At 41.5% G+C, this 15587-nt stretch overlaps 1 protein-coding gene across 1 annotated transcript in view; it reads right to left on the bottom strand.

Annotated features, from left to right (window-relative positions):
- The window catches only part of grik1a (glutamate receptor, ionotropic, kainate 1a), a 91070-nt gene extending 76460 nt beyond the window's left edge, over positions 1-14610 (bottom strand). The window contains exon 1 of the mRNA XM_045690248.2: positions 14365-14610. Coding sequence (XP_045546204.1) covers positions 14365-14479 — 115 coding nt within the window. The 5' untranslated portion in view covers positions 14480-14610. The remainder of the gene's footprint in view (positions 1-14364) is intronic.
- Positions 14611-15587: the final 977 nt, after the last annotated feature.

Below are 15587 nucleotides of genomic sequence, written 5' to 3'. Positions count from 1 at the left end.
CAGAGAGAGAGAGAGAGAGAGAGAGAGAGAGAGAGAGAAAGAGAGAGAGAGGGCACATCAGGCTAAAGGAGAGATAATTGAATTGAGTGCACCAGTTTTTTGCCCCACATGAGACCATCAATTTCACTCCCTCTCTCTCTGTCTCTATCTCTGTCTGTCTGTCTCCTTTCTTATGAAGCTGAAGAGAACAAAATTAGATCTGGCATCTGCTAGTCAAACCCTAACCTGTCTTTGGAACGTTCCAAAACCCATTCCACACCAGACACACACAGGGAGACCTCGACGTTCCAAACCCATTCCACACCAGACTGACACACAGGGAGACCGACGTTCCAAACCCATTCCACACCAGACTGACACACAGGGAGACCTCGACGTTCCAAACCCATTCCACACCAGACTGACACACAGGGGGATCTCGACGTTCCAAACCCATTCCACACCAGACTGACACACAGGGAGACCTCGACGTTCCAAACCCATTCCACACCAGACTGACACACAGGGAGACCTCGACGTTCCAAACCCATTCCACACCAGACTGACACACAGGGAGACCTCGACGTTCCAAACCCATTCCACACCAGACTGACACACAGGGAGACCTCGACGTTCCAAACCCATTCCACACCAGACTGACACACAGGGAGACCTCGACGTTCCAAACCCATTCCACACCAGACTGACACACAGGGAGACCTCGACGTTCCAAACCCATTCCACACCAGACTGACACACAGGGAGACCTCGACGTTCCAAACCCATTCCACACCAGACTGACACACAGGGAGACCTCGACGTTCCAAACCCATTCCACACCAGACTGACACACAGGGGGACCTCGACGTTCCAAACCCATTCCACACCAGACTGACACACAGGGAGACCTCGACGTTCCAAACCCATTCCACACCAGACACACACAGGGGGACCTCGACGTTCCAAACCCATTCCACACCAGACCGACACAGGGATCTTAACGATAATTGTTGTAATATGTACTTTGCTGAATCACTGTCTCTCTCTCGTTTTACACAACAAAAATGTATACGCATACACCGAAAAGGCTTTTTATAAATTACACACACAAAAGATACACCATGACATTTCAAATTATTAATTTAATAAAAACACACTTTTCAGTGTAGTTTTTAATGACGTACACCCCATAAAAAGACCGGCAGCCAATCGGTGGCCTTCACGTGTAGCTTGTTGTTTATGTTGGCCAATCAAAGTGGCAAAGAGGATCAACGTGTAGCACGTGGAGGGAGAGTTCACTAACGCAATGCAAGATGGAATAAAATTACCGGAATTTAATGAGGATTAGACTACAATGAGTCACCAACAGGAAGGCTATTGTTTTATCTGAATGGGGAGAAAGTGCATCACGTAGCCTCAGGAATTAGCTATATATACTATAGCTGGCTAGCTAGCTTCTCTATTGTTATATGGGATGATAAATGACATTGTGGTTGCTACAAGTTAGCTAACCTTGGCTATAGCTGAGTTCTGGATCCTGCGTCTGCTCGCTCCCATCTCACTGGCCCCTCAGCAGCTGCAGTAATAGAATGCCAGCCTCTCGCGCAGCAATGCTTAGGTTTAAAAATAAAATAAAAAATTCATGATACTATATATTAGCATTTCTCAAACTCTGTCCTTGGGACGTCAAGGGGTGGACATTTTGGGGTTTTCCCCACCAGCACTACACAGCTGATTCAAATAAGCATAGCTTGATGATTAGTTGATTACCCCTTAAGGGCCCAATTTTGGGAAACTGTCTGTCTGTCTGTCTGTCTGTCTGTCTGTCTGTCTGTCTGTCTGTCTGTCTGTCTGTCTTTACACAACACTTTACATTCAGGACAAACATGTCATTTCTTTGTAGTATTACTTTAGTCCCATATTGCAAACAGGATGCATGTTTTGGAATATTTTTATTCTGTACAGGTTTCCTTCTGTTATGTTAGTATTGTGGTGTAACTACAATATGATCCATCCATCCTCTGTTATCTACTATCATAGTCATTAAACTCTAAACGGTTTTAACCTCTAAAAGTTTAAAGGGAGTAGCAGATCAATGTGGAGCTATATACAGGAAGTACCAGATCAATGTGGAGCTATATACAGGAAGTACCAGATCAATGTGGAGCTATATACAGGAAGTACCAGATCAATGTGGAGCTATATACAGGAAGTACCAGTACCAAATCAATGTGGAGCTATATGCAGGAAGTACCAGATCAATGTGGAGCTATATACAGGAAGTACCAGATCAATGTGGAGCTATATACAGGAAGTACCAGATCAATGTGGAGCTATATACAGGAAGTACCAGATCAATGTGGAGCTATATACAGGGAGTACCAGATCAATGTGGACCTATATACAGGAAGTACCAGATCAATGTGGAGCTATATACAGGAAGTACCAGATCAATGTGGAGCTATATACAGGAAGTACCAGATCAATGTGGAGCTATATACAGGAAAGTACCAGATCAATGTGGAGCTATATACAGGTAGTACCAGTACCAGATCAATGTGGAGCTATATACAGGAAGTACCAGATCAATGTGGAGCTATATACAGGAAGTACCAGATCAATGTGGAGCTATATACAGGAAAGTACCAGATCAATGTGGAGCTATATACAGGAAGTACCAGATCAATGTGGAGCTATATACAGGTAGTACCAGTACCAGATCAATGTGGAGCTATATACAGGAAGTACCAGATCAATGTGGAGCTATATACAGGGAGTACCAGTACCAGATCAATGTGGAGCTATATACAGGAAGTACCAGATCAATGTGGAGCTATATACAGGAAAGTACCAGATCAATGTGGAGCTATATACAGGAAGTACCAGATCAATGTGGAGCTATATACAGGAAGTACCAGATCAATGTGGAGCTATATACAGGAAGTACCAGATCAATGTGGAGCTATATACAGGAAGTACCAGATCAATGTGGAGCTATATACAGGAAGTACCAGATCAATGTGGAGCTATATACAGGGAGTACCAGATCAATGTGGAGCTATATACAGGAAGTACCAGATCAATGTGGAGCTATATACAGGAAGTACCAGATCAATGTGGAGCTATATACAGGAAAGTACCAGATCAATGTGGAGCTATATACAGGAAGTACCAGATCAATATGGAGCTATATACAGGGAGTACCAGATCAATGTGCAGCTATATACAGGAAGTACCAGATCAATGTGCAGAGGTACATGGTATTTCAGGTAGATATGTACATGAAGGCAGGGTAAAGTGACTAGGCATCAGGATAGATAATAATAAGGAATTTGAGGTAGATATGTACATGAAGGCAGGGTAAAGTGACTAGGCATCAGGATAGATTACAATAAGGTATTTCAGGTAGATATGTACATGAAGGCAGGGTAAAGTGACTAGGCATCAGGATAGATAATAATAAGGTATTTGAGGTAGATATGTACATGAAGGCAGGGTAAAGTGACTAGGCATCAGGATAGATAATAATAAGGTATTAGAGGTAGATATGTACATGAAGGCAGGGTAAAGTGACTAGGCATCAGGATAGATAATAATAAGGTATTTGAGGTAGATATGTACATGAAGGCAGGGTAAAGTGACTAGGCATCAGGATAGATAATAAGAAGAAAAAAATCAAGAACAGAGTAGCAGCGGGAAATTATGAGTGTAAAAGTAGAACGATTTGACTGTTCTAGAATGTTCCTCAGTGTTCTAGAATGCTCCCCAATCACACTGTTGTAGAATGCTCCTAAGACTCTTCTAGAAATGTTCCTCAATAACTGTTCTAGAATTTTCGTCAATCAGACTTCTAGAATTTTCTACTATCAGACTATTCTAGAATGTTCCAGAATCAGACGCCATTCGGTCTCAGAGGTGAAAATGATTTTACACTGTGATTCACTCTCAACAGGAGCGTACTTCTGAAACTCGGTGACATCTATTAACCACGCTCTGTCTCTACATTCTCCCAAACAAGTCTCCAAGCCATCTGTGTCTGGGGAGAATCACCCATTTATTCACTGTGAAATGCATTCAATTTCAGAGGCACCTATTACCTGTCCCATCCAATCAACAATCACCTCTTAACCCTCTCATTCTGTTCTAATCTACAATGGATTGGTGGATGCATGGGTTTGAGGGAGTTTCCACCATTTCTTAAACCAGTGATTTCCTTTTAAACAAGCACACTTTTGGGATATCTGCTTTCTCCATAGAGATGGAAAGAGGTCGCAATCTTATATCCATTCAATTATGGCCTCTGTGAGCACATGGGCAGCGCCATTGAGGCCATCTCCATTCTGAAGTAGTTAATTATCTTCTTCATGATTGGCTGTTGGAGTCATGTCCAACCGGGTCATCACCAGGAATCAGCCAATGAAATTGGAAGTCCCACCTAGGGCTGTTGCGATGACCGTATTATCACCACACCGGTGGTCACGAGTCATGAAGGCAGCCAAATTACAGTGCTTTAAGACCTTAACCATTGTGCCAGTGCCGAAGCAGTCCACCGCATCAAGCCTGAATGACTTCCAACCTGTTGCATTCACCCCCACGATCATGAAGTGTTTCGAAAGACTGGTTTTGGCCTACTTTAAGTCCTGCCTCCCTCCAACACTGGATCACCACCAGTTTGCCTACCGACCGAACAGGTCTACAGAGGACGCCATCTCCACAGCTTTACAATGCCGTTCATAGACTTTAGCTCAGCATTCAATACGGTCCTTCCCTCTAGGCTGGTCACCAAACTCCATGACCAAGTGATCAGCCTCTCTCTCTCTGTAACTGGACTTTGGACTTCCTAACCAACAGACCCCAGTCTATCAGGTTTAGACAACTTCACCTCCTCAACCCTGAACCTGAACACCGGTGTGCCACAGGGCTGCGTGCTGAGCCCCCTCCTGTACTCCCTCTTCACCTACGACTGCGTTCCTGTACACGGTTCCAACACCATCGTCAAGTTCGCAGACGACACCACGGTGGTAGGTCTGATCAGTGACAATGACGAGTCAGCCTACAGGGAGGAGGTCAAGCACCTGGCTGCGTGGTGCTCTGACATCAATGCAAATGTAATGGAAAATCTAATCAAACACCTTATGAGAGCCCATGAGCTCATGTTGCGCAACATTTATATCGGCTATGCAATTGCTGATGGCCTCTATTAAAAAGAGGAGGATTCCATCAGCTTTCTATAGGCTTATTATATTTATTTAGCAACTTTCCTAATATTGCTTCTCTTTACAGCAGGATTATAGCAAACCTGGCTGGCCTGAAAAAGAACCACGGGCAAAACGTCCTCCAATCGCTATTTAAGAGCATAGATGACATGTATTTTTTTCCCCGCTGCCCCTGTCTCAACAGGTGCATGATAATGGTCCATTCTAAATCAAATCAAATTTGACACATATATTATTTAGTATATGTAAAGACAAGATGAAATCAAGGATCGTCTGATAGGTGACAATATTAGCCTATCACTGGTGAATTATATATTATCACTTGTGAATGATGCCCAGCATAAGGCAAGAAACAATGCATACTTTCTTTCAAATCATATTTGGAGCCTAGCCCATATGTTTTGATAAGATATGTATCACAACTAAAGTGACCAAATAATAATTAAAATGAAGCACATTAATCTGCTTTCCAACCGGTGTATGGCCGAACTGGCATACAGTTTGGGGAAGATCATTTTCACCATAAAAATGCACCTTTATTATAAAAGCATTACACAAGCATAATCACAGTCTACTGCCGTGTGTGAATTGCTGCGCTTATAATGTGAAGAAATAGCCTAATAGTTTATCAACATTTTAAGCTAAACGTTCTGATCTGTTGCACCAGCCTCATTGCATAAAAACATTTTTTTTTTATGCTAGTGGTTGAATTAATTTAGGATCTATCGCATCCTATAACTGTCCCAGACTATGTTTGGAATATTTGTTTCTCACACAGAATAAGTCAACTTTTGTACTATGGGGATAGTATATTGACATAGGCTAGTGATTTTGCTATTCGTTAGGCTACTACTTTTACCACTTTTAGTCTTGAAATGTTTGGTTGTTTAGTACACTACTCACTCTGTTTAGCACATGGCCTCACATGTGAATCCTTAAAGAGATGGGTGGGACTAAGGGTTTAGAGGGTGTGAACGATACTGAATGTGGTGTAGACAAAGAAGAGCTCTCCAGTAGTTGTACCAAAACATTTAAAAAAGGACAATTTTCTCAAAAGTGAGGTTAGAAGTTTATCAACTTTCAAAGCAGTATTGACTTTTCCCACTTGTTCCTCAACTGTAGCGTCTGATATACCATTTTCTAGCTCTGAGTCTCTACTTTTAAATAGACACTAATCTTCATCACCTAGTGTCATCCCTGCATTGGGAATCTATTCTAATCTAGGGCAGGATGGTTTTTAGCACCTCGCCATGGGCTGGCTATGACAGGAGTGTTATGTGTGATATTTGCCCTTCTCCCTCCTTCCTGTCTTCAATGCATCCATCTCTCTCACTGATTGATAAAGTGGTGTCATAGCAGACTGAGGTGTGTGTGTGTGTGTGTGTGTGTGTGTGTGTGTGTGTGTGTGTGTGTGTGTGTGTGTGTGTGTGTTCAGTAGTTTTGCTCTAAAAAAAATAAAAATAACGAAGGGCAATCAATAATCTATTAGCCGTATGTGTGTGTGTGTGTGTGTTCTTTACACAGTACAGAAGGTTCGATCTAATGTCTGTGAAACGAGTGATCTCTTATCAATCGCTTCAAGGAGATAGAGACAGAGAGAGAGAAAGAAAAAGAGAGTCAAATCTTATAATAGCCTATACAGCACATCAATATGTTTCAGTCAGCTTACTAAATAGATTAATGCAGGTGCGCAACTGTCACTGGGGACGTGGGACATGTCCCCCCCCCCCCCTCTAGTTTTATAATTGGAATATTGATACGAAACAGGGCAACGATGTGCTTTAGGACCATGCGGACGCCTCCATGCGGTTGGGTAGGCTGTTTGGAGTATTTATCCAACTGGATTAAAAATATTTAAAAAAATACAATAAATGGTGTGTCCCCCCCCTACTTCTAAAACCAAAGTTGCGCCCCTGGATTAATGCACATTCAAAGCAAATTAACTGTGTGTGTGTGTGTGTGTGTGTGTGTGTGTGTGTGTGTGTGTGTGTGTGTGTGTGTGTGTGTGTGTGTGTGTGTGTGTGGTGTGTGTGTGTGTGTGTGTGTGTGTCAGTGTGTGCGTGTGTGTGTGTGTCAGTGTGTGCGTGTGTGTGTGTGTGTGTCAGTGTGTGCGTGTGGTAAGAATGAACAACTTTTGGCTGCATGCGTAAAAGGTTACTACAAGCTTAACTCTAGTTGCATGCGTACATGCACGTGAGTGGACTGGGATTTTTGGAATAGGGGACATGATACATGATATTCTTGCCGGTCCCACTCCCATTCACAATAAGATAGCAACGGTTTTAATTTTTTAATTTTTTATTTTTTTTGGTCTTTTCATTTTGTGAAAACAAGTAAGAGTCACCTTCCCTTGCTAGTAGCAGCTAGCTGGCAGCCTGGCTAGCTGGCTTTAGCCTGGATAAAAACATAGCAAGCTAGCTAGCCTTTTTTAGCTTCCTGCATAAATAATCAGATTTATAAGAAGAAAAAAATATGCCCTGGCAAATATTGTTATAATTTGCCGGTGTAACATAAAACATCCTCCCGGTTTGATATCCTGCTTGTGTATTCATTCCCATAGCTACTAAAAAAAATAGATCATGTTTTGGTCATGAATTGAATAAAAACACACGGCTAACTGGTTGGCTACAGTAGGTTCTACCATTTCACAATAGCCTGTAATCACTAGTTATTACTGCTAAAACAAAATGCCTTTTCAGGGGGGAATCTTGTTGTTTGGTTTTACTGTTTGAACAGTCCCTGAGATTATCTTTGTTCATCAATGCAAAATAGGCTATTTTGATGAATAGCCTAAATAGGCTATAGCCTAGCATATTACAAGGAGCAGCCCCCTTTTGTGATGAGAAACGGCATTGCAACACTCCGCTTAGAGCTGGTAGCTTAAACTGCATGGGGAAAAAGTTCAACACCAGCGTTAATTGACTCTGGGAGATTTGGCAGCTATACAGTCATCCCGCCTGTTAACAAAAACCTGTGCAAGGCAAGGATTTCTGTTTCTGGCTTCCAGTCCAATCTCTCTTTCTTCTAGGGATGAGTGGAGGGGGGAGGGGGGAGTCTAATCAGGCCTTTCGTTGTAAAGAAGCTTAACGGGACGGAACGCCGATCATTAAAAACCGCCCGTGTGATTTAGCCAACCCGGAGGCGCATGCCCACAGGAGGTCAACAGACAGACGCAGGAGAACAATCGGCGTCGCGGCAGGGGGCCACCGGATCCCGCAGTCTAGGCTACCTGTTAACTCACCGTGAAGAAACCTTACCGTTGGAGGTCAGGAGCCAAAACTAGGAGCCATTTGGCAGAGACGTGTGATGTAAAGAGCAGAATCACCCACCAAAACGGTCAATCCTCCATGAAGGATAGAGGCTGCGTCGTTTATTCCTTAGGGTGGAATTACGTAAAGAAGGTCAGACCGTAATATTCAAGCTGAGATAATATTATCACGACCTATTGTTATTGGGGTCAAAGGTTATTGGATCTTTCCACAATGACCCTAAAAAAAATAAACACCCAAGCCTACTAGTATGTGCAGATTATGAAGACACTTCTCTGTAAACAAGAGCATTCATTCCTTCATTGAGGGTTTTCTCTATCTAATATCCATCCACAGGTAACTGTATCCACATAGCTCTCTCTCCTCATCCCATTCTACAGTGTGTTTGAGTTTCACAAACATAGAAAAGTTTCCAGAAGGTTAGCGATGCATTAATGTTGTAGAAAACCCATACAGTAGCCAAGGCCAAACTTTTGACTGGTACTATCTATCTATCTATCTATCTATCTATCTATCTATCTATCTATCTATCTATCTATCTATCTATCTATCTATCTATCTATCTATCTATCTATCTATCTATCTATCTATCTATCTATCTATCTATCTATCTATCTATCTATCTATCTATCTATCTATCTATCTATCTATCTATCTATCTATCTATCTATCTATCTATCTATCTACACTACCGTTAAAAAGTTTGGGGTCACTTATAAATGTCCTTGTTTTTTAAAGATTTTTGTTTTTTTTTGGCCATTAAAATAACATTAAATTGATCAGAAATACAGTGTAGACATTGTTTAATGTTGTAAATGACTATTGTAGCTGGAAACGGCAGATTTTTAATGGAATAACTACATAGGCGTACAGAGGCCCATTATCAGCAACCATCACTCCTGTGTTCCAATGGCATGTTGTGTTAGCTAATCCAAGTTTATCATTTTAAAAGGCTAATTGATCATTAGAAAACCCTTTTGCAATTATGTTAGCACAGCTGAAAACTGTTCTGATTAAAGAAGCAATAAAACTGGCCTTCTTTAGACTAGTGGAATATCTGGAGCATCAGCATTTGTGGGTTCGATTACAGGCTCAAAATGGCCAGAAACAAAGAACTTTCTTCTGAAACTCGTCAGTCTATTCTTGTTCTGAGAAATGAAGGCTATTCCATGTGAGAATTTGCCAAGAAACTGAAGATCTCATACAACGCTGTGTATTACTTCCTTCACAGAACAGCGCAAACTGGCTCTAACCAGAGTATAAAGATGAGTGGGAGGCCCCGGTGCACAACTGAGCAAGAGGACAAGTACATTAGAGTGCCTAGTTTGAGAGACAGACACCTCACAAGTGCTCAACTGGCAGCTTCATTATTAAAACTTACACGCAAAACACCAATCTCAACGTCAACAGTGAAGAGGCGACTCTGGGATGCTGGCCTTCTAGGCATAGTTCCTCTGTCCAGTGTCTGTGTTCTTTAGCCCATCTTAAATCTTTTTATTGGCCAGTCTGAGATGTGGCTTTTTCTTTGCAACTCTGCCTAGAAGGCCAGCATCTCCGGAGTCGCCTCTTCACCGTGGATGTCTCCATAGACAAACATTGGTAGTAGAATGGCTCGTATTGAAGAGCTCAGTGACGTTCAACGTGGCACCCTCATAGGATGCCACCTTTCCAGCAAGTCAATTCGTAAAATGTCTGCCCTGCTAGAGCTGTCAACTGTAAGTGCTGTTATTGTGAAGTGGAAACGTCTAGGAGCAACAACGGCTCAGCCAGCGAAGTGGTAGGCTACACAAGCTCACCGAACGGGACCCGCCGAGTGTTGAAGTTTGTACAAATTGTCTGTCCTCGGGTTGCAACACTCACTACCGAGTTCCAAACTGCCTTTGGAAGCAATGTCAGTAAAATACGGGTTCGTCGGGAGAGCTTCATGAAATGTGTTTCCATGGCCGAGCAGCCACACACAAGCCTAAGATCACCATGCTCAATGCCGAGCATCGGCTGAAGTGGTGTAAAGCTCGCTGGAAACGTGTTCTCTGGAGTGGTGAATCACGCTTCACCATCTGGCAGTCCGAGGGTCGAATCTGGGTTTGGCGGATACCAGGAGAACGCTACCTGCCCCAATGCAGAGTGCCAACTGTAAAATTTGGTGGAGGAGGAATAATGGTCTGGGGTTGTTTTCCCTTAGTTCCAGTGAAGGGAAATCTTAATGCTACAACATACAATGACATTCTAGATGATTATGTGCTTCCAACTTTGTAGCAACAGTTTTGAGGAAGGCCTTTAACTATTTCAGCATACCAATGCCCCCGCGCACAAAAGCGAGGTCCATACAGAAATGAGCCCTGACCTCAACCCCATCGAACACCTTTGGGATGAATTGGAACGAATGGTTTGTTCTATATCTTTAATCAAATTACACAACTGTGGCATTAAAATGTTTAATGGTATTTTTCATCAGTTGTTTTATCTCGTCTCATCTAGTCTCATCCTTATCTCGTCTCATCCTTATCTAGTCTCATCCTTATCTAGTCTCATCCTTATCTCGTCTCATCCTCATCTAGTCTCATCCTTATCTCGTCTCATCCTTATCTAGTCTCATCCTTATCTCGTCTCATCCTCATCTAGTCTCATCCTTATCTCGTCTCATCCTTATCTCGTCTCATCCTTATCTCGTCTCATCCTCATCTAGTCTCATCCTTATCTAGTCTCATCCTTATCTAGTCTCATCTAATCTCATCCTTATCTAGTCTCATCCTTATCTAGTCTCATCCTTATCTAGTCTCATCTAGTCTCATCCTTACCTAGTCTCATCCTTATCTAGTCTCATCCTTATCTAGTCTCATCTAATCTCATCCTTATCTAGTCTCATCCTTATCTAGTCTCATCCTTATCTAGTCTCATCCTTATCTAGTCTCATCCTTATCTAGTCTCATCTAGTCTCATCCTTACCTAGTCTCATCCTTATCTAGTCTCATCCTTATCTAGTCTCATCCTTATCTAGTCTCATCCTTATCTAGTCTCATCTAGTCTCATCCTTATATAGTCTCATCCTTACCTAGTCTCATCCTTTTCTAGTCTCATCTAGTCTCATCTAATGTCATTACCACAACACTCTGTCATTAGCATCACGGTACATATTTTCAGGCAATGGTGTATTAAATTACAATTGATATTGATGATTTTTTTTCCCATATGTGAATGTTATATGCTTGTTCTTAAGATAATATTTTACATTATTTTAGGAATTAAGATTTTGATGTGGTAAATACATGTTTCTGATTATCATCAAGGCATATATGGACATTTAGACAATGATGAATACATATAATTAAGACAACTTTACAAAAATCAAATGAATGTGAAATCTTATATAAAATAATCTTAGGCACAATTTCTGTCATTTCTTTTTCAACTAAAAATATCACATTTTATGGTGGTAATGACATTCCCCCTCATGTGTTTGTGGAAACCAATAAAAATCTTTATATTGTTAAATAGTGGCCTCAGCCACTATTAGAGCTTGTTTCCAGACAGAGTGAAGAAAATATTCGGATAGAAAAATCATTTTCAAGAGGTTTCATTTTCCAAAACATTTAACATACAAAAGTGCCCGTATTTGCAAAATCAACCAAATACAGCGCAGTCGGAAATTATTCAGACCCCTTCCCTTTTTCCACATTTTGTTACGTTACAGCCTTATTCTAAAATGTATTAAATAAAAAAAATTAAATCCTCATCAATCAATACACATGTCATTATGGGGTATTGTGTGTAGATGGGTAAGAATACATATTTTTCATCCATTTTGAATTCAGGCTGTAGCACAACAAAATGTGGAATAAGTCAAGGGGTATGAATACTTTCTGACTTTTTCCACATTTAGTTACGTTACAGCCTTATTCTAAAATGTATTTTTTTTAATCCTTAACAATCTATACACAATACCCCATAATGACATCACAATACCCCATAATGACATCACAATACCCCATAATGACATCACAATACCCCATAATGACATCACAATACCTCATAAGGACATCACAATACCCCATAATGACAAACCGAAATGTTAGCAAATTTATTACAAATAAAAAACTGAAATACCTTATTTACTTAAATATTCAGACCCTTTGCTATGAGACTCAAAATTGAGCTCAGGTGCATCATGTTTCCATTGATCATCATTGAGATGTTTCTACAACTTCATTGGAGTACACCTGTGGTAAATTAAATAGACTGGACATGATTTGGAAAGGCACACACCTGTCTATATAAGGTCCCACAGTTGACAGTGCATGTCAGAGCAAAAAGCAAGCCATGAGGTCGAAGGAATTGTCCTTAGAGCGCTTAGACAGGGTTTTGTCAAGGCACAGATATGGGGAAGGGTACCAAAACATTTCTGCAGCATTGAAGGTCCCCAAGAACACAGGGGCCTCTATTATTCTTAAATGAAAGAAGTTTGGAACCAACAAGACTCTTCCTAGAGCTGACCGCCTGGCAAAACTGAGCAATCGGGGGAGAAGGGCCTTGGTCAGGAAGGTGACGAAGTGCCCGATGTTCACTTTGACAGAGCTCCAGAGTTCCTCTGTGGAGATGGGAGAACGTTCCAGAAGGACAACCATCTCTGCAGCACTCCACTAATCAGGCCTTTTTGGTAGAGGGCCAGAAGGAAGCCACTCCTCAGTAAAAGGCACATGACAACCCGCTTGGAGTTTGCCAAAAGACACCTAAAGGACTCAGACCATGAGAAACAAGATTCTCTGGTCTGATGAAACCAAGATTGAATTCTTTGGCCTGAATGCCAAGCGTCACGTCTGGAGGAAACCTGGCACCATCCCTACGGTGAAGCATGGTGGTGGCAACATCATGCTGTAGGGATGTTTTTCAGCGGCAGGGTCTGGGAGACTAGTCAGGATCGAGGGAAAGATGAAAAGAGAAAAGTACGGAGAGATTCTTGATGAAAACCTGCTCCAGAGTGCTCCGGACCTCAGACTGGGACGAAGGTTCACCTTCCAACAGGACAACAAACCTAAGCAGACAGCCAAGACAACGCAGGAGTGGCTTCGGGACAAGTCTCTGAATGTCCTTGAGTGGCCCATCCAGAGCCCAGACTTGAACCTGATCGAACATCTCTGGAGAGACCTGAAAATAGCTGTGCAGCGATGCTCCCCATCCAAACTGACAGAGCTTGAGAGGATCTGCAGAGATGAATGGGAGAAACTCCCTAAATACAGGTGTACCAAGCTTGTAGCATCATACCCAAGAAGACTCGAGGCTGTAATCGCTGCCAAAGGTGCTTCAACAAAGTAGTGAGTAAAGGGTCTGAATACTTATGTAAATGTAATATTTCAGTTCAATTTTTATAAATTAGCAAACATTTCTCAAAACCTGTTTTTGCTTTGTCATTATGAGGTATCGTGTGCAGATTAATGAGAAGTTTATTTTTTTAATACATTTTAGAATATGGCTGTAATAAAGAATACTTTCTGAATGCACTGTGTGTGCATGTTTGGTGAAGGGAGAGAGAAATATATATATTTCAAAATGGTCTGAGAAGAATAACATTGGCAATTGAGGCATAGCCTATATGCAGTGTAAATGTATTGGGACTATAGCCTACTACACAAACCTCCTTAACACAGAACTGTTATTAATTGGGTTAATGTTACAAAGTCATGTTAGAAAAACATCTGAGCTGTAGATCTCGGTTTGTGTTTGGACTCAGAAAGTGATCTTGGCTCAGTCAGAAAAGGTTGGTGACCAATGGACTATACCAACCATAGAAGTGGATACTAGGCTAGTGGACAGATACTACTATTGCAGATAGTTAAAATTAGGTATATAAAACCAAATATTATATAGCCTATTAAGTATTAGGCTATGCCGCCCATTGCATTTACCTATTCTGAGTACTTGCTGTGAACTCCGGCTGAACTGCACCGTGAAGAGTACCAGCCAGGTAAACAGGCTCTTCCTCCTCTCCATAGTCCCGTAATGCAACTTTACGTTAATCATACCGATACCGACAGAGTGAAATAACCCGTAGTATGATCCATGCAGAGAATAATCCAGAGAACAGTCCCCATCGCCTCGAAGATTTCAGGCATTCCTCGGAGGACAAATAGATGCTCTCCCAACTATGGTTCCTCTCTGTCTCTCTCTCTCTCTCTCTCCTGCCTCTCTCTCTCTCTCTCCGTTTGTTTGCGCTCTCGGTTTCCACTAGTTACCACAGCTACAAAGTCAAAATGGGCTATTTCGTAAAAATGTATGAAAACAAACATGAGCTTTTTGGTCTTAATTTAGTGTTAGGCATAAGGTTTGCAGTGTGGTTAGATTTAAAATCACATTTGAAGAAGATAAATTGTAGACATGTTCGCTGGTTTATGACTTTATGGCTGTGGTAACTAGTGACGATCCTCTCTCGCTTGCTCAACTCGGCTACGCACATCTCAAATCAATTTACGTTCACGTGGTTATTCCATTATTCCAAACTGAGCGTTTACTTTGCCATCCAAAATGTAATTGGTTAAATGTAATCTCTCTCTCTCTCCCTTCACCAAACATGAAAGCAATTGTTTGAGGATGAGGACAGTTTGATGAAAAAGCTTTACATAAAGGTTAAACCCCAGGCAAGCCAGTGATTAAACAGTCAGCATATAAAAAGTTCCAATGCAAACCTTTTTATCTCAATATCAAATAATTTATCGTTATTACTGTGATTGTTTTTAAATTAAAAATGGTAAAGAAAGAACCCCCCCCCCCCCCCACAAATAGCTTCGTAGCAAAGAGCAACTCTCTCTGGGAGTGGTCTGAGTGGGGAGGGGAAAACGGAACTAACTGTTATTGGCAGAGAGGTTGGAACTCTTTTTCTTATTGGTCTATTATGGTGATGTCACCAGGCAGACCAAAACTCCACCCCATCAAAACAGGCTGAAATGTTGGTCTTTTCAAACAGCTCTTACACTAAAAAGGGCATGATCACAATTGCATTGTTTTATTCCAACCTCATAGTGTGGAAATATATATAAAACACGGGAAATCACGTTTTTTGACTAGACTGGGCCTTCTTAAAGGATCCGCCCATTTTTTAAAAATTTTCGCCTAAAATGACATATCCAAATCT

The sequence above is a fragment of the Salmo salar genome, chromosome 11 (genome assembly GCF_965601325.2).
Source record: "Salmo salar chromosome 11, fSalSal1, whole genome shotgun sequence".
NCBI classification, from domain to species: domain Eukaryota; kingdom Metazoa; phylum Chordata; class Actinopteri; order Salmoniformes; family Salmonidae; genus Salmo; species Salmo salar.
This window is presented reverse-complemented; position numbering and strand designations above follow the sequence as displayed.